Consider the following 19,358-nt stretch of genomic DNA (forward strand, 5'->3'; position numbering starts at 1 on the left):
ATTTTCCTTTCACTTCCTCTTGCTCTTTAAGTTCCTGTGCCTGTGGACTAGGGTATCGATGAGTCCTTTTGATACAGGACTAGAAGGATGAGAAGGTTGAAGAGCAAGAAGGGATAAAAGAAAGAAAAAGAAAGAAAAGAAAATAGAGAAAGGAGAGGGGGTGGGTAAAAGGGAATATTGACAAAAATAAGAGAGGCACAGAAAGAGGGAGACAGAGCAATATAGGTGTACAGTAGGGTACTTTGACACAACCTTTAAAAAACCCCAACCTCTGGGGGTTCCGGTTGGGTGGTTCCCTTGAGGTCAGCAGCTCTTTGCTAACCTGGTCAGACACAGTACCCCACCTCCACCAAGTAGAGAGGAAAGATAATAATGCTATAAATCAAACCAAAACAAGCAAACAGAAAACTTTATGGGATAAAATTGGGTAAAAAAAACAAATAATAAGGGTAGAAACACTAGCAAAAATGAAGTTCTAATTATTGAAAAAGGCAGCAATGGGAAATTGTATTTAAACTAGAAAAATGGAGAAAGAAAAAAAGAAAAGAAAAAATCTGTAGGGAAAAGGTTGAAATTAAAAAACAAAACAACAACAAAAATAAACAAAAAGCAAACAAACACAAAAACAAAGCAGTATATATATCTTGTTGAATATTGTCTGGGCAACAGGTGGTCTTCTGGGGTATGAAATGTTAATCACAATGCTGATACGACTGGAGGCCTCCACTGATTTCTCAAACCCCACAGGGTGGAGACCCTAAGTCTCTCTTCAGCCCTCTTACAAGGCACTTTAAACTTCTAACCTTGGCTAAGTTAGGCGCAGGCACTGGCCACAATGCCCAGCTATTTTTTGGTTGCAGCCATCATTGTTGCTCAGTAGGCCCAGGCTGGATTCGAATCTGCCAGCTCAGATGTATGTGACTGGCACCTTAGCCACTTGAGCCACAGGCGCTGAGCCTAGCTCAGGTTTTAATAAGGTGAAAAGAACAGTCACCAGGATTACTCAGACCTGCCAGCTGTCAGAGTCCTCGGTGGTTAAACTCGGAGAAAGCCCACATGAAGACACTTGTAAGCATACATGATCCCTCTGAATTGTTGTCTTTTCCTGAAATTGCTTTTGCCTTTAAAAACTGAAGAAGTGGGTAGAGGGAAGGGGATTGGTGGGATTACACCAGCGGTGCATCTTACAAGGGTATATGTGAAACTTGGTAAACAGTCTGTGAAGCTAGTGAATGATGCCCCATGATTATATCAATGTACACAGCTATGATTTAATAAAAAATAAATAAATAAAAATTGGTGAACATTAAAAAAAATAAAATAAATAAAAACTGAAGAAGTTTTTGAAACTGGGCTCTCATTTGGTCATCCTTGAAATCCATTGAGGTCTAGTTTGGAATCTGATAATTGGAACAAAAGAACCTTGAATTGCATATTTTGTTGTTGGTGATTCTGCTTCTCACAATACTCTCAGTAGGGATGCAGAAAGAACTAGGTGTGTGCATCAGATCCCTGAAATTAGCGGGCTTGACTTCCTGGCAAATTGCTGCATTTTTCCACTTTTTGTTCAGGACCATCAAATGCTGAATTGTGGATGCGTACCAAAATATAAGCAATTCATTGTGTACTAACTTTTTTTATACTTAGTATTTGTGTAAAACCACCCTTTGAGCAGTAACTGTCAAATCTGAAAAGCAATTGATGTTTCCATTAATCTTTTTCCAGGAGAAAAAAAGTTAGTTCTAAGGAGTCAACATCCTGTAAATAAAGTTTAATATAACAGTACTCCATAAGCAGACTTTTTATTGTCGGACCACTGCTTGATTTTAAGGTAATTTTTATAAGTGTGTATTAATCAAAAAAAAAGAAAAGAATAGTGGTTTCCAGGGGCTGTGGGGAGGCAGGGAAGGGGGGAGTTATTGTTTAATGTGTATAGAGTTTCAGTTTTACAAGTTCAAAGAGTTATGGAGATGAATGACGTGAGGATTGCACATCATTCAGCAGTATTTAATACCACTGTACTATACATTTGAAAATGGTTAAGATGGTAAATTTTATATCGTGTGTATTACAACACAATAAAAAATAATAAATTACAAAACCCATAAACAAAATTTTTCTAGGGTGCATCCACCTAGCTGCCATTGCCCAGGCTAGAAAACCTGAGCCTTCTAGAAAAAAGTGCCTAGCTTGCTAGGGGATGGGAGGACAGAGGGGATACTTACAGGGGCTGGGAGAAAGGGCAAGAACGGGGAAACACTGAGAAGAAGCTGCGGACAGTACCAAAGGGCAGTGACAGGTACAAGGGCTGTAAGGGGGGCAGAGGAGCACGAACAAGGCAAGGCGTGCCGTCTACGTTGATTAGATTCAAACATCTTCATCCAATAACTACCTGTATTTACGTGGTAAACGTACTGGCTCATGCAAAATAGCGGAGGTCTCCGAGGAGGGTTTTTTAGTCTGGAGTTTGTGCGGTCATTAATAAAGAGAAGTCAAGCTGTCCCTGGGGTATTAAGTGTCTGCCTGGCCCGTGGGAACTGGGCCAGTTCCAAGAGTAAGAAGGTTAAATTGGCCCGGCTGACAGAAACAGGCTAGCAGCGCCCCTACTCGGAGAGGAGCGGGCAGCCGGCCCAGACGCGCATGCCCACTCCTGTCTCCCACCCCGCCTCCTAGGAAGGGCTCGAGCCTTAGGGCGCAAGCGCTACCCGTCTGTACCGACTCCTCCCCCAGGGGCGGGAACTAGTGGGGCCCAAAATGGCGGCCAGTCGCTACCGGCGTTTTCTTAAGCTCTGTGAGGAATGGCCAGTGGACGAGACCAAACGGGGCCGGGACTTGGGCACTTACCTGCGGCAGCGGGTAGCACAGGCCTTTCGGGAGGGAGAGAACACCCAGGTGACCGGCGGGGAGGTGGCTGGGGCGGGGGGAGGAAAGGATGAGGTCGGGCGGGACCAATGAGCGAGCTAGCAGCGAGACCCGCGCATGCGCGCACCATTCCTCCCAGGCTGCACGTGCCTGTGGACCTCTCCCCCCCCCCCACCCCCGCCCATATCCCTCCGGGAGCTCCACGTCTCTTTTACTTACATCTCTTACTCGGCAGCACCTTGGTATTACCGAAGAAACTTTTCTAAAATCCTGATGCCTGTGACCATTAAACCTTCCTCAATCAGAATATCTCGGGGTGAGGTCTTGGCCTCAGTGTTTTTAAAAGCTCTCCAGGTGATTGTTTTAGGTGCGAGCAGAGTTGAGACCCCCCCCCCAACACCAGTCGCAAGTGGTGACACTCAGGCTTGTTGCCCCCGTGTCACGGTACCATTACGTCGGAGTGCTGTGTGTTGACCAAACTGATTACTAATGGCCTCCGCAGGGCCCCCAGCAAGCTTTTCCGTTTTTCGTGGGCCCCTATAAGCCTATGCAGCAGGTGTGGCGCTCTGAGATTTTTATTCATTCATAGAGCACATATTTATTGAACACCTACCATGTGCCAGGAACTGTGCTGGGTGCTACAGAAACAGTAGTGAATTAGATGAGGTCCTGCCTCTATGAAATTTTATATTCTGGTTCAGGATACAATAAACAAGTGCCTAAGACAGATAAGTACTGTTGTGGACATAAAGGAGGGTAGCATGATGAAAGGGTAACGTTAGTCAACCTTTCTGAGGAAATGGCATGTAGGTAAGACCCCGGAGAAAAGGGTGAGCCAGCAGTGTACAGTGGCGGGAAGGGCACTCCAGGTGCTGCAAGATCCTGAGAGGATAAAAAGAAAGCAGAATGGTTGGAGGTGAGTAAGGTGGAGTCTGCTAAGAGTTGAGGTCAGGAGGGTGCCAGGCAGGCTAGGGTCTTAAAGGTTCTAATTAGGAGTTAGATCTTACTATAAGGCCAGTGGGAAGCAACGAGGGACATTTTAGTCAGGGGCTAACTGAATTTACTTTTTTAAAAAAGGTCACTCTGGTTAAATGTGGTGAATGGGTTAAAGGCAGCAAGAACAGAAACAAGGAGGCTGGAGAGAAGCCTGCTAGGCAAGAGATGGAATTGGTGGATTGGATGGGGAGGGCAGCACAAGCAACGGAAGTGGCTAGATTCAGGTTACATACAGATTGAGTTGACTGGACTTGCTGATACATAGGAAGCAGGATAAAGGGAAAGAGAGGAGCCAAGAATAGCATCTACATCTTACCCTTTTGGTTTGAGTAACTGGGTATAAGATGGTGTCATTTACTGAGATAGGAAATAGTAGATGAGGAACAGGTGGGCTATGGGAAAAAACATTGAGTTAGATGTTAGGTTAAACTTGAGATGCCAAGTGGACTGACTTCCAAGTAGAAATGTCAGGTAGGCAGTGGTATATTTGAGCCTGGGCTTAGGCAAGAGGTCAGAAGAGATATGAAATGAGACACATACACAGTCTGAAGAAATTACTTTTGCAAAATTTGGCTGAGACCTGTCAAAGCAGGAACATGTGTTTTGTTTCTGCAGCTTAGCCTATTATAGCCAAGCCGGCTCACCTAATGGAAGAAAAGCATGCCTGGTGGCATCATTGTGACTGGGCTGCTAATTGGGTGATGGCGTGGATGAAGTATCTGGGAGGAGGTTACACTACAGTCAGGGCCCTAACATCTTTTATGGCGGTCTTCATTGGCCCACAGTGTAAAGAACTTGAAAGCAAGAATTGTGTCTAGTCCCAACTCTGTAAACCCTATAGACTTTCTAGGGCTCTGTTCCCTGCATATTTTTATGCTTCCTGAGAATGGAGGAAGCATAAAAAATGCCATTATCTCCAACCCAGTGTTTAGTGTGGTTCTTGGCACATAAAAAGCACTCAGTAAATGTCTGAATGAATAGATAAATAAGTGTTTGGTTATGGCTCATGAGACAAAATTCATTTGAATATAGTTGCAGATGTGGCACTAGATGAAGAGAAGTAGGGAAGAACAAGAAGGAAATAGCTCCTAAGTGGTAAGAATTGATTTACTGTGTTTGGAGAACTGCAGAAAGTGCAAAAGAGAGACAATCTGGTCGTCACCACCAGGGAGCTTAACTGGTGGGCAGTGAGAGGCTAGATCCTTGGGGAGGCAAAAGAATGACATTCACCTACTTGACTGTTCATGTAAGAGGAGCTAACAAAGGAGGGCAGAGCTTTCTTTTTTGGAGTTGTCATCCTTTGTCATCACCTAGGGAAATAGTTTCTTATCTGTCAAAGACCCACATAGGTTTGAGTCATAGCTGCAGGTGCAAGTCATGGCTTGGTTGATGGTTCCACAGCAGCTGATTAATGTATTCCTGGTAAAGTGAATCAGTGCATCTTGATGGCAGTGGGCATTTACTCAGGACCACTGTTGTATCTCATCTTAATGTCACCTGAGAATGCACCTGGGCTTAGTAAATCTTTGTGATAATTTTTGGAGGGAGCAACCCCTTGCTGATGTTGAGAACAGTACTGTGAGTCACTCCTGCTGACACCCCCAAATTATTTATAAAGACCTTGATAAAGGTGGTTCTGGTAGGCTCTTCATTAAACTGGCAGCAGGAGGTAGGGTGCTGATTAGACCCAGTTGTCTGATGGATATGGAGCTCCCACTTGGTTATGCCAGTTGCCAGAAAGACAGGACTGGAGGGGAAGATAGCTCTGCTCACACAACTTTTTTATTCCTATAGAAGAGAGAGGCAGGCAGTCCTCCCCTAGCCTCTTAGCTTCGTATGTCCTAACAATAACAAAGGTGCACAGCACACCTTTCTATGCATAATCTCATGTAATTTAATGTGTAGTGTGGCTGAGTGGTGACCATTTTATAGATGATAAAACACAATCAGAAAAATAAAACAACTTACTGAGGGTCTTCTGCTGGTAAGAGAAAAGCCAAGTAAACAGACCTAGCCTGCCTGACCTCCAGTGTGACATGTCTCCTCAGTGCCTAGTCTTTCCTCAACTGCTGTTCTCCCAAGTTATATCTTGTTAGAACAATCTCTAATTCTATGAATATCAAACCACTTCCTTCACTTCATTCCTCACTCAAACTTTTTTGGACCATAGAGAGTTTGGGCAGTGAATTAAATATCTTACTGTGTTTGCCCACCTGCTTTTCTTTGCCCCAGCCACTACCTTCCTAGTGTGGTTAGGAAGAGAGATTGTCCTCCATGGGTCACCAGTGCAGGAAAGCCAGGCTCAGTAGAAGGCGAATTAATAATTCATACTGAAACCCAGAGTACAAAAACTACTGCCTCCATTTATTCCGCTTCAAATTGCCCTCAGGGGAGTTTCATGGTCCACCCTAAACCTACCCAGAGGGGAGGCGATGGTGGGAAGCAGGAACACATGTAACACCTCTTACACCCTATGTCCTGTTGTGCAGTTTTTAAAGTCACCGTTGATAGGTTTTGCCCCCCCCTTTGAATACAGTTTCTTTAACAACACGTGTTTCCTGGAGCTCTGAGAGCTTAATAAAAGAATCACAACATGAGGGAAGGTGGCAAAACAGCTAATTGTTGACTTCGTTATAGTGAAAGGAGCAAGTCCTTCTAATAAGTTCATTAGGTGCACAAGCAACTACCTGAAAGATCCCTGACTGTGTACCAGCACCCTTTATCTTAGCACAGAGTGTAGTCCTGAGGGACTATGTGGAAATGGTACACAGGAAGGGACTCACCCACCAGCGAGTTCTTATAACTGTATTGTACCCAGTATTTATTTAAATAATAATTGGCCCAGTTTGAAAGAAGTTAAATGTTGTCTTGGGTTTCTAGTAATGTAAATGATTTTTCCACCTTGTCAGAGGAGAATTCAAGGGTTTTATATAATTCTGTTTTGTTGGTCTTCCAGTTAAGTCTTTGGCATTCCTCAGCATGGCCGGGAGTTGGCTCCCCAACTGCCTGCAACATGCTGGCCATGTGAAGCCACCTCACTGTTGCTCACCCTCATACGTGGACCCCTTCAAGTCATGTTTTTGAGGAGTAGGCTAAGAATCGATTATTCTATTTTTAATTATAATATTGAGCCCACTGCGAAACAGGAGTTGTGAAGAGAATCATCACTAAGGGGGAATGCAAACATCTCCATCTTTTTTTCTCTCCCAATTCTGAATGGAGCTAGCATTGAGTTAAGGTAGTGTCTAGATCAGTGGTTCTCGACCTTCCTAATGCTGCGGCCCTTTAATACAGTTCCTGTGAGTTGTGACCCACAGGTTAAGAACTGCTGGTCTAGACCAAGGGGTGGCATTTTTCTGTGCATATGAAGATACAGGGACAACTAAACGTATAGTCACTTCTAGTGGGACCATTGAAAGATCTTTGGATCTGTCCATTGCCTCCTGGGTAAGTTGCAGGCAACTTTGTGAGACTTTCAGTGCCCTCTGGTCCTTGGTCCCAGCCTTTGGTTCCAGCCTTGCTTCTCACTACCCCCAGCATAAGCCGCAGCCTCAGCAAGGGTGTCTTCACATTGCCTCTCAAATTTGCTATAAAGAAGTGGCTATGAGACTAGTGCACTGTCTTATAGGTGGCTGACAGCAGTTGGTACATAGTCTCACTACTCAAAAGGATATCAAGAGCTTGGTGACCATTGCTTAGGGGTTAGGGTGCCAGCCACATACAATGGGGCTGGCGGGTTTGAATCCGGCCCAAGCCTGCTAAACAACAACAACTACAACAAAAAATAGCCAGGTGCTGTGGCGGACACCAGTAGTCCCAGCTACTTGGGAGACTGAGGCAAGAGAATCGCTTAAGCCTAAGAGTTTGAAGTTGCTGTGAGCTGTGATGCCATGGCACTCTACCAGGGGTGACATAGTGAAACTCTTGTCTCAATAAATAAATAGACAGATAGATATCAGTGGAAATGTCTGTCTAATTTCAAAAGCCTCACCACATGCTTATGCCAACATAGATAGCTTCCCAGGCCCTTGAAGCTTTTCCTGCCTGAAACAACCTTGTCCCGTGCATCTTCATGCCTTGTCCTCCCTGCTACTCCTCTGATACCCGTTACACTGGTGCCCAGGTCAGTGCTCCTCAGAGTTAAGGACTCTGGCTCCCCTCACCCTGTGTCAGTGCAGTGACACTCGACCCTTCCCTGTCAGCCCAGCCTGTGCCCGTCTCCCACCTCAGCTCTCCTGCCACAGTGGTGTTCCACAGCTCTGGCAGTGTTATACTCTGCCCCAGGGCATGGTTGATTTTTAATGCAAGTGGATCTTGTCTCCTCAGCTTGACTGCCAGCTTCTGCAGTGCCAGGCTGGGTCTTCTTCTTTATGTCCCCTCACAACCCCCCAGCAGAGCACTATGCATAGTAGGTGCTCAAGAAATAGATTTCCAATTGAATTGAAGGGTATAGGCACCCATAATAGAATGAACTCATTTCAGAAGTTCATTACCAAGTCATGAAAACCTTTTTCATAGATCCTCCTGGACCAAATCCAATTCTACCTTAATTAGCAAAGCAATTTGTGACACCCTTTCCCCAAAGTTCTTATGCGTCCCTTTGTGAGACTAGAATAGGGACCGCTGTACCAATTGCCGTCACCACCCAAAATTCAATTTTGCAAATTGAAATCAATGCCTGCAGCACTGATGTAGATTTGTATGTATAAAAGTTTAATATGGTAAAGAGAAATTTACTGACGACTGAGCAGGGGAAATGCAAAAGGAGCAAAAATAAAGCTATAAAGGACACTTTGTCAGTTGAACATCTATTTTATTCACATTTAAGGAGCAGTGCTGAATTTTTCATAATGCCCCTACTGCTGCCTTTTTCAGACCCAGCACTGATATTAGTCCTAAAATGTCCATAATCTCATTGGGTGCGAATGCAAAATCAGGTAATTTAAAGCTTGTATGAAGAATATTTCTAAAAATGCACAATCCATTTCATGAGAAAAACTGTATGTTTCAAAATTAAGGAATGTTTGTGCTAGAGTCTGTGAATAAAGTATGAGGTCTAAGTGTGTGGTGAGGCTTCTGGAATTAGACAGGTTTCTCCATTGATATCTTTTTAAGTAGTAAGTGAGACTTTTTTAATTGGTGAGCTTGGACTGGGTATGACTAGGAACTGGAATTGGCCCAGGCTGTGTGTCTCCTTCGGCAGTAGGAACTTGGCTAGAAATTGACATATCTCAAACCCCCATCACCTCCACTGAGCTACTTTCCTAGCCTCATTTTGACACTTTTTCCAACCTCAAATGGGAAATTGGATAGCAAAGCCATCTTTAGAGCTTATAAGTGTTTGGTTCCTTCTCAGGTTATAATTGAGCTCTTAGGGTTATGTGAATTATCTAGAGACTATCTGTCTAACACTGTGAGAAGTTTAAGAGTTGAGGGAGCCCTGAAGGTCACTTTGTTTTTTGTACTCAGACCTTGTAGACGTTTGCTGTCATATGAGCAAGAACAGCCCCCATCCTCCTGTGTCCTTCTATCTGCTCTGCTATCCGTTAGAGATGGGAAAAGATAGGAGAGAAGTACACCACCCTGTTAACTCCCTTGAGGGTGTGTTAAAGGTCACCAAGCAGTCCTCTGGCAATTTCTCAAGTTAGAGAAGTGGTGGCAAAGCAGAAGGGGAACTTCAATTGGCAAGGTATCTGAGGGTAAGGTCTGGTTGAAATATGTATGGGTTTGATCAGGAAGCAATGGTGGGAGCCCAGGAGAGAAGCTCTGGGAGGAAGCCAAGTCTGCGCATTAACTTTCCGAGCAGCTTGGTTAGGAAGGTAGTTGGGATGGCGGTAGGAGGGGAAGGCCCACGTGAGTGGCCATCAGGTGAAGACTGGATAGAGCAGACAGCTGCTCACTTGGCAGACCTGGCCACAGACCATGGCTTACTCGTGACCACTGAGAGCCTTCAGGATAGGTCTAGAGCAGCAGTTCTCAACCTGTGGGTCACAACCCACAGGAACTGTATTAAAGGGTCGTGGCATTAGGAAGGTTGAGAACCACTGGTCTAGAGTGAAGCCTTGATGATCTCCCTTGCCTTTTCATTTCCATCTCTAACGCCACACTCTGGAAGTACACACCAGCCACACAGCCTGACCCACTGCCGTTCCCTGGGTGCTGGCGCCGGCTGGTCCTGTGCTTGGAGCACCTCCACTTCCTTTGTGGTATGCACTTGTCCTCCGTGGGTCATTCTCCAGCACTTCCTGCCTGGATCCCAGCACCCCCAGGCAGTGTTGGTACCCTCCTCCACAGGCCCATGTACCCTGTGCACACTATTTCATCTACTACCACCAGGGTTGTCTTGGACTGTTTTATTCTTTCTCCTTTAGGGACCTGTGTTTACTACAATTATTTACTATTTGTAACCCTAAGAAAATCTTACCACTCACATTTGTCAGTGTTCCAGGCTCAGGATTCAGAGAAGCCTAAACATTACCTCATTTATCCTCACAGCATCCTCGGAAGTAGAGGCTATTATTACCTTTTCTTTTAAAAGAAAGGTTAAGGGGCGGCGCCTGTGGCTCAGTGAGTAGGGCGTCGGCCCCATATGCCGAGGGTGGCGGGTTCAAACCCAGCCCCGGCCAAACTGCAACAAAAAAATAGCCGGGCGTTGTGGCGGGCACCTGTAGTCCCAGCTACTCGGGGGGCTGAGGCAAGAGAATCGCGTAAGCCCAAGAGTTAGAGGTTGCTGTGAGCCGTGTGACGCCACGGCGCTCTACCAAGGGCGGTACAGTGAGACTCTGTCTCTACAAAAAAAAAAAAAAAAAAAAAAAGAAAGGTTAAGTTGGCCAATATGCTTCAAAAATGGCAATACATGAAAGATAGGCCCAAGAATGGTCCCAGATTAAAGGAGCCTAAAGATACATGGCAGTTCATTGCAGTAGGAGATTCTTTTTTCCTGTAGATTATTACTGAGACAATCGACAGAATTGGAATACAGACATTAGGTGAGATAATTGTGTTGTATTAATATTAAGGTGGCCTGAATTTAATCAATGAACTGTGGTTATGTAAGAGACTGTTCTTATTTTCAGGAAATAAACATTGAAATACAGGGTGGTCATATTACGGAGATAAGGGGCCTTATGCTACTCAAGTGGATCAGAAGAAAAATGTGTATGTACAGATAATAGACAGTGATAAAGAAAACGTGGCAATATTTTAAGTGTTTCTTGGCCAGGCACCATGGCTCACACCTATAATCCTAGTACTGTGGGAGGCTGAGGTGGGCTGATTTCTTGAGCTCAGGAGTTCAAGACCAGCCTGAGCAAGAGCAAGTCCCCATCTCTGGTAAAATTAGAAAAATTAACCACGCATCGTGGCAAGTGCCTATAGTCCCAGCTACTTGGGAGGCTGAAGCAGGAGGATCACTGAGCCCAAGAGTTTGAGGTTGCTGTGAGCTACCATGATGTCAGAGCACTCTACCCAGAGCAACAGAGTAAGACTCTATCTCAGAAAAAAAAAAGTGTTTCTGGGGCGGCGCCTGTGGCTCAAAGGAGCAGGGCGCCAGCCCCATATGCTGGAGGTGGCGGGTTTAAGCCCAGTCCTGGCCAAAAACTGCAACAACAACAACAACAACAAAAAGTGTTTCTTGGTGAAAGATCAGCTAGTCTGCCCAACGTCCCATAGCTGGTAAATTATGGTGCCAGGATTCAACCCAAGCAGTTTGACTACACTGCTCCCTACAGCCTTGGAGACATTTATTCACCTGAGTGTCCCTGCTCATGAATGAGCCAAGCACACAGTATGTGCTCAATGAATGCCTGTTAAATTTGTAAGTGAGCAAGTCTGCACAGGTATGATGAGAGCAAGCAAAAGCTGCAACGCACAATTATCTTTTGGTAATTTAAGTAATAATCTTGTGCACAAAAAACTTTGTGCCAGTGTTAACTCTCTTTTTCCTTTTGTATCTTGTACCTTATGTTCTTCTGTGTTAGTTCTAGGTTATATGTGCCCTGCTGAGGAAATAATGTTCCAAATGCATTAGTCCAAAGCCTATGTACAGAATTCTGTTCCACTGGATTTTCCCTGGAACAGCTTACTAGCAGAGAGGCACCAGCCTTGCATTTGTTTGTTCATTCTGTCCACTCAGATAATGCCTTTTTATTACTAGATAGCAATACTAACTGGCCACTTTCTCGGTCCATAATCCTCCTCTGATGTGGCTACTTGAGCATTCTCATGATGAGTAGCCTGAACTTGGGAATGGATCAGGTACAACTAAATGATGGATCCTCTTTATTGTTTGCTGAAAAGTGGGGATTTCATTTGACATGCATATGGAGGCAGAAGTGGAGCCACCTATTAAAATGCTTTACAACTGATTTATTTATTCTCTGCCTTCAAGAAAGGATTTAAGGTAGGAAAAAATTCAACATTTAAATTCTGGGAAAAAACATAAAAGAGCAAGTTTTTATTCTAGGGAGCTTTTCAGAATTCTTGGCAGAAACGTGTAAAGAATTCTAGATAAGGCTTGGCAGTCGTAGTGCAGTGGTTACAGCACCAGCCACATACACCAAGGCTGGCAGGTTCAAACCCAGCCCAGGCCAGCTAAACAACAATGACAACTATAAGAAAAAATAGCCGAACGTTGTGGCAGGCGCCTGTAGTCCTACTTGGAAGGCTGAGGTAAGAGATCACTTAAGCCCAGGAGTTTGAGGTTGCTGTGAGTTGTGATGCCATGACACTCTACCAAGGGCGACATAGTAAAACTCTGTCTCAAACAAAAAAAAAGAATTATAGATAAATAATAGCAAGGGCATAAGGAAGGGAAAATAAAAAGAGATGTGAAAGGGGGAAAAACACTTCTCGTGTGTATTACCTGACTTCCCAGGAATTTTCAGCAGGGGCATTACTGTTTTGGGCACCCAGAGGATTTATTTATTTCCCCTTTTTATTGTAAGGCCTCAGTACTCTGGGCCTTCTTTCTAGCAGGACCTAATGGGCTCCCCATCTACATTCTCTGGTTCTCTTCAGTTCACCTATCTTATCTTAAACACTGCCTTCTTTGTGTTTCTTCCTATAGAATTTCAGCAGCTCCCCACTTAACACAGATGAAAACTCAAATAATTTTTTTTTTTTTTTTTTTTTTGCTTTTCATGAAAGAATCTTTAGTATATATCATATTGGAGGCTTAACTCAAAAGCCTTGGTCTTAAGCTGGGCTTGGTGGCTCACACCTGTAATCCTAGCACTCTGAAAGGCTGAGGCAGCTGGATTCCTTGAGCTCAGGAGCTGGAGACCAGCCTAAGCAAGAGTGAAACCCTGTTTCTACTAAAAATAGAAAAACTAGGTGTTGCATTGTGGTGGGCACCTGTAGTCCCAGCTTCTTGGGAGGTTGAGGCAAGAGAATTGCTTGAGCCCATGAGTTTGACATTGCTGTGAGCTATGATGCCACAACACTCTACCCAGGGTGAGAGTGAGACTGTCTCAAAAAAAAGCCTTGATCTTTTTCTCTCACCCAGGCTCTTCTACCTTTCTGTTCAGGCTCTCAGTCAGACTGGTCTGGCTGGAAGCATCCCATAGCATTCCTGCCTCCTGCTTTGATCAGGCCATCCCCTCCACCAGGAAGGACCCAGCCTTCTCTCTTATGCTCCCCAACTCATGTGCATCCTTCAGAGCCCAGCACAGCCTCATTTTCATCAGGCACTGACCACTTGTGTGGGTGGGGACTCTCCCTCTGCATCCTCAGAGCACACACTGCCCAGTGTTCTCTTTGTTAGGCACACCCTGCCCAACCTTACATTTCTATGGTGGCATCATCTTGCCATCACTGACAAGGTGGTTCATAAGTCACAGAAGCTTTACAAATGTTTGTTTGCTGGATGATTTATCAGTTTTTTTCTGCAGGTTGGGAAATTGAGGTGGAGCCATTCTTCCAAAAAGGTAGTTTCTAATACCAGAGTTGTAGGCCAGGTCTGTTTCCCACAGAGCAGAGAAACCAGTGATAGCTGCAGGCTAGCTTCATGTGAATGCCTTATTAAGTATGTCCTCCCTCAAGGTACAACACAGTATGGAAGGCAAGATTCCTTTGGTCACTTCCTTTGTTTTTCAGATTGCAGAGCCTGAAGCCTGTGATCAGATGTATGAGAGCTTAGCACGACTCCATTCAAACTACTACAAACACAAGGTGAGTGGGCCACAATTTTTTATAGCCCTCTGACAGTACAGCCAATAAGAATGAGTGAAAATCTTTGTGAAGAGTGGTGGGTGTGTTACTTTCGAATGGAACCAGTAATTTCAACCAAGTCAACAAAGGTGCCTGGTAGAGGCTTTTGGCTCACCTAAATAAAAGCTATTTAGAATTATGAATAAAAGCCATATAATTGATATGCCAGTGTATGCTTCTGGGAGTGTCTGACAACCTTCGGCTCTTAAACATATTTTCTCATCCACTTTGATGGAGGGAGTGTTTATCCACACTCTGGTAGTAAAGATGGGATGATTGGGAAACTCCTGTCCCTTTCCAAAGCTGAGCCTTGACATGATTACTATCATATTCCATGGAGTTTTGTTTTTCCCAGACTTCAAAAATATGTTCAATGACTCCATAAGTACAAATGGCCAAATGGAAAAGCCTAAAGAAGGGATTCCTTCTAAATCTCCCATGCTGAAAGTGTGGTCCAAGAGCCGCAGCATGGCCGTCACATGGAAGCGAGTTAGAAATGCAGGCCCCGGCGACACCTGTGGCTCAGTGAGTAGGGCACCGGCCCCATATACCGAGGGTGGCAGGTTTGAACCCAGCCCCGGCCAAACTGCAACAAAAAAATTGCCAGTTGTGGCAGGTGCCTGTAGGGAGGCTGAGGCAAGCCTAAGCCCAAGAGTTTGAGGTTGCTGTGAACTGTGACACCACAGCACTCTATGGAAGGCGACAAAGTGAAACTCTGTCTCTTAAAAAAAAAGAAAGAAAAGAAATGCAGGTTCATAGGCCTCACCCAGACCTTCTGAAATCAGAGCCTGCATTTTCCAGAGAGGATTCCTGTGTGCACTAAAGTTGGACATGCCTCCTCCAGGTGAACCGGTTCTTGCTATGCTACGTCTTAACCTCAAGGTGGCACTGCTCCTCTCCTTGCCAGGCTTCCTGGCCTTTGGATGCCCCCGTGAAAGGGCAAAGCTGCAGAACTAATCTTCCCTCCCTTCTCTCTCCCTATCTGCCCATGACTAGTATCCTCGGCCCAGAGACACCAGCTTCAGTGGCTTATCAGTGGAAGAGTACAAGCTGATCCTGTCCACAGGTATTAAAAGCACAGCTTTGCAAATGATTCTTTGAGTTTGAGCAGCCAAGGGGAATTATCTAATAAGACAGTTTTGCTTGATGGAAAGTCTTATGGAATAGCCCAGAGGAAATTCTGAAGCTACAGGGCTCATGCCTTTTGGCCACAGAACGTGGAAAAGGTCAAAAACATTATTTAAAAAAGAAAATCTATCTTTAGTGCTTTTAAATTCAAGGCTAAGCAGCAAGGAACAGGGAAATACATATTTGCCAAATGGAAGTAGTTGAAATCAGGATAGAAAGAAAATAATTTTATTTTTATGGTCCTAAGGGGGCTTTACATACAATGAGGATTTTAATTAAAACAAAAAGCCATTCAATAAATGTGTATGGGGATATCCGCCTAAGAGTTATCTGACTCAGGGGACGTGGTCAGTGGGTTAGATTTGAGTTTAACTAGATATATTTTAGAGTCATTGATAGACCCTGAAAGGAAACACCCTGCCAAGCCCTCCCCTCCTTACTTCCCTGTCTCCATTGTTGCTGAAGAGAGAGCAGGGGGAGCCAGGGTTGAGATAGGCAGGTACTGGAAAATTACTATTTTTATTACCAAGGATATTGTATGTAAAAATAGGCTAACCTTTTGTGAAAGAGCACAGCCCTGAAACATTTGCCTTCTGGTACTCTAGAAATTTATCTTTTCCTTTTCTTCTGGCAGCTTTAACAACTAAGTTTTGATGATTTGGCCTTCTAGGAAACTCTTACCCTCAGAACATTTTAAAACCTGGTAGTATCACTTGCTGTTGTGTCAACTCTGACTCTACTTTTATTATAGTACTTTCTGGAAAATTGGGGTGAAGATATTTTGCGCAGAGAGATTCACTTTATTAACAACTTATGTTTGTTTTTTGTTTTGGGTTTTTTTGTTTGTTTGTTTGTTTTTTAAGAGACTCTCATTCTTTTGCTCCATGCTAGAGTGCTGTGGCATCAGCCTAGTTCACAGAGAGCCACCACACCCAGCCCGGCAAATCTTTTTTTTTTTTTTTTTGTAGAGACAGAGTCTCACTTTATTGCCCTCGGTAGAGTGCCATGGCCTCACACAGCTCACAGCAACCTCCAACTCCTGGGCTGAAGCGATTCTCTTGCCTCAGCCTCCCGAGTAGCCGGGACTACAGGCGCCCGCCACAAGGCCCGGCTATTTTTTGGTTTGCAGTTCAGCCGGGGCCAGGTTTGAACCCACCACCCTTGGTATATGGGGCCGGTGCCCTACCGACTGAGCCACAGGCGCCGCCCCGGCAAATCATTTTTTTTTTTTTTTTTTTTTTGTAGAGACAGAGTCTCACTTTATGGCCCTGGGTAGAGTGCCGTGGCCTCACACAGCTCACAGCAACCTCCAACTCCTGGGCTTAAGCAATTCTCTTGCCTCAGCCTCCCGAGTAGCTGGGACTACAGGCGCCCGCCACAACGCCCAGCTATTTTTTGGTTGCAGCTTGGCCGGGGCCGGGCCTGAACCCGCCACCCTCGGTATATGGGGCCGGCGCCTTACCGACTGAGCCACAGGCGCCGCCCCGGCAAATCATTTTTAATGTGTGAATTTACTTCCATGTCCCTGAGTCCGTGTAATTTTCAAGATTGATGCACGTTTTCATGGTGAAGGCCCCAGAAAATTTGAGCAAAGTTTGAATTTGAAATTAGGATGGAAATAAGTTCCAGAGGCCCTGCCTTTGCCCTCTCTTTTTTTTTTTTTTTTTTTGCAATTTTTGGCTGGGGCCGGGTTTGAACCCACCACCTCTGGTATATGGGGCTGGTGCACTACTCCTTTGAGCTACAGGCCCCGCCCTCTGCCCTCTCTTTGTTAACCCTCAAGGAAGCCTCTGTGAGTGGGGAAAAAAGCAGCAATGAAGGATGGGAGATGTAAGAGTTTCCTCCATGGGCCTGTGGTGTAGCTTGTTCTGGCTGAGTTTAGTTCCAGGAAATTTGCTTTTGTTTTCAAAGTAAGCCTCATATTTTTGTTGGAATTGTGTGGAGTGCACCTTGTAGTAAGATGCTTTGAGGGTCTACCAAGTCTGAATTGTGGACATGGTTTGGGTCACATATGCGTCCAGCTGGGATTGGAGTCTGGGAGATGCTAAAGGAGGCCCCATGACTTGTGAGTGGACACAGATACCTCACTGTCACATTTTGTGTTCCATATGGGAACCTGGACTTCTGGAAAAGTCCTAAATCAGAATGCTGGGCTTGTGGCTGAAGTACAGGGTGTATCCTAATTAGGCAGGAGCCTCCTGACAATAGCTTTTTTTGTTCAGAAAAGCTATTCTTTTTCTCCAGAAGTTAAAAGATAAAAATTCAGTCTATGAAAGCTAAACAATACTATGAGATTATCTGAATTAAAAGTACAGGTAAAATTAGATGTCATGGAACTTTGCCCTGGAAAGACTTCAGACCAGTAGTTCTTCACTGGGGACAGTTGGCCCCCCAGGGGATATGTAGCAATGTCTACAGACATGTTTTCTTTCTTTCTTTTCTTTCCCTTTTTTTTTTAAGGCAAGCATGAAACAGAGTTTATTGAGGGAGAGAAAGATAGACTTACAAGAGTAAGAAAGCTTAGAAAGCAGGATACATTCGCCATAGACAGAAAACAGGCCTCCATTGCCAGGGCAAGTAGGCAGAGGCATGAAGACATTTTTAGTTGTCACAGCTGGTGAGAGGGACCAGAGATGCTACTGGCATCTAGTATGTAGAGGCCAGGATGCTGCTGCACATCCAATCAACCCACAACAGAAAATTATCTGGCCCAAAATATTGATAGCACCAAGGCCAAGAAATTCTGCTTTGGTTCCTGGGTGTTGGGGGTGGAGTGTAGGTCTTGCCAGTACTCGCCCCTCCTCCCTTCAGAGTAGTGAAGGTAGCTAGCTTTTCTTGGCCCACCTGCCCTGGTGCAAATCCCACCTCTACCACTTCCTAGCTGTGCAACCTGAGCAAGTTACTTGACCTCCCTTTACTTGTTTCCACATCTGAAAATGGAGCTAAGAAGATCTTCTGTGTGGAGCAGACCAAGTTTTTCAATGAAGCATCTGGGCCTATAGGTTGCTTAGCAGACACTGCAAGGTCATTTCTGTGGCCTTGTATGGAGCAGGGTAGCAGGCAGCACGCACCGCTTAGATGCTGAGTGTGGGGAGGGCAGGAGACTGCTGTAAGTGTGCAATGTGCTGGGTGCAGGGTCTGACACAGTGCTCAGTCACCATGAGCAGTCATTTCTGTTGACTTTTGATCTGCTTTTCAGAACTTGGGTCTGAACTTCAGTACTGAAAAGCAAGGCATGCTTATGTCAGGAAAGCTCTGTGGAGCCCATCTATGCCATCAAGTTGTAGACTTTAGTCTCTCTCTTTTTGTCTTCCCCTTTCGCAGACACCTTGGAAGAGTTTAAGGAGATGAATAAAGGCATGTGGAAGAAACTGCAGGAAAAGTTTGCCCCCAAGGGTCCTGAGGAAAAGCATAAGGCCTGGGCTCAGTCCTTATCTCGCCCACGTACATAAGTGTGGAGTCTTGTATGTTAATGCCATTGTTAATAAAGCTGCCCCAATACCCACCCTTACCTCATGGTTTGGGAATCTTATCTAACCTTCACAAAAAGGAAGCCCCTTGTTGCTGTAAGTTTCAGCCTCAGAAGAGATGCTGTTTGAGCTGTCTGCCACAACCATTGGTCAGGGTGGGGAAGTCTCCTGGGGAGAGGAAATGCAGGTTTTCCTCTGGACCTAACAAGGGAGGGTAACAGGACCTCTGCACAAGGTGCTTCCTGCTCGGCCACAGGAGCCCCCACCTCTCCTGGGGTCTGTCTCCTGGCAAGATTCTCAGGCTCCCTTTTGTTGTAGGAGCTCCTGGGAGGATGCCAGAAATAACAGTCAATATCTAAAAGGGCATCCTGTTGCAAACAGAAAGCAGCAGGGAGGTGATGAGGCTGAGAGATGTGAAACCCTGCTTGGCATTCGTCTCCACTGACTCAGTGGATGGAGCTCAGGCCTCTGCCCAGACCTTGCAAAACCCTGTGTGCTAGTTGGTTTAAGGGACAGCAAAACTCTAGACAGGTCAGGCCTCAGGTTGCAATTGGCTTTAGCACTGTGGGCAGGTTCTGTGGGAGACCACAGGACAGAGCCCCTACGGGCTAGGGAGACCCACAGGGTCACATTATTCCATGGAACCTCAGCTCTTACTGGTAAGATGTTCACATGCCTTACTTGAGCATCCTT

At 45.1% G+C, this 19,358-nt stretch overlaps 1 protein-coding gene across 1 annotated transcript; it reads left to right on the forward strand.

Annotated features, from left to right (window-relative positions):
- The first annotated feature begins 2,702 nt into the window (after nt 1–2,702).
- LOC128593512 (ubiquinol-cytochrome-c reductase complex assembly factor 2) lies at nt 2,703–18,706 on the forward strand. The gene is made up of 4 exons (XM_053601563.1): nt 2,703–2,892; nt 13,954–14,028; nt 15,064–15,133; nt 18,520–18,706. The coding sequence occupies exons 1-4, from the start codon at nt 2,755–2,757 to the stop codon at nt 18,645–18,647; spliced, it is 411 nt and encodes a 136-aa protein (XP_053457538.1). The 5' UTR covers nt 2,703–2,754; the 3' UTR covers nt 18,648–18,706.
- The last annotated feature ends 652 nt before the right edge of the window (nt 18,707–19,358 follow it).

This window comes from Nycticebus coucang, chromosome 9, assembly GCF_027406575.1.
Source record: "Nycticebus coucang isolate mNycCou1 chromosome 9, mNycCou1.pri, whole genome shotgun sequence".
Taxonomy (NCBI): domain Eukaryota; kingdom Metazoa; phylum Chordata; class Mammalia; order Primates; family Lorisidae; genus Nycticebus; species Nycticebus coucang.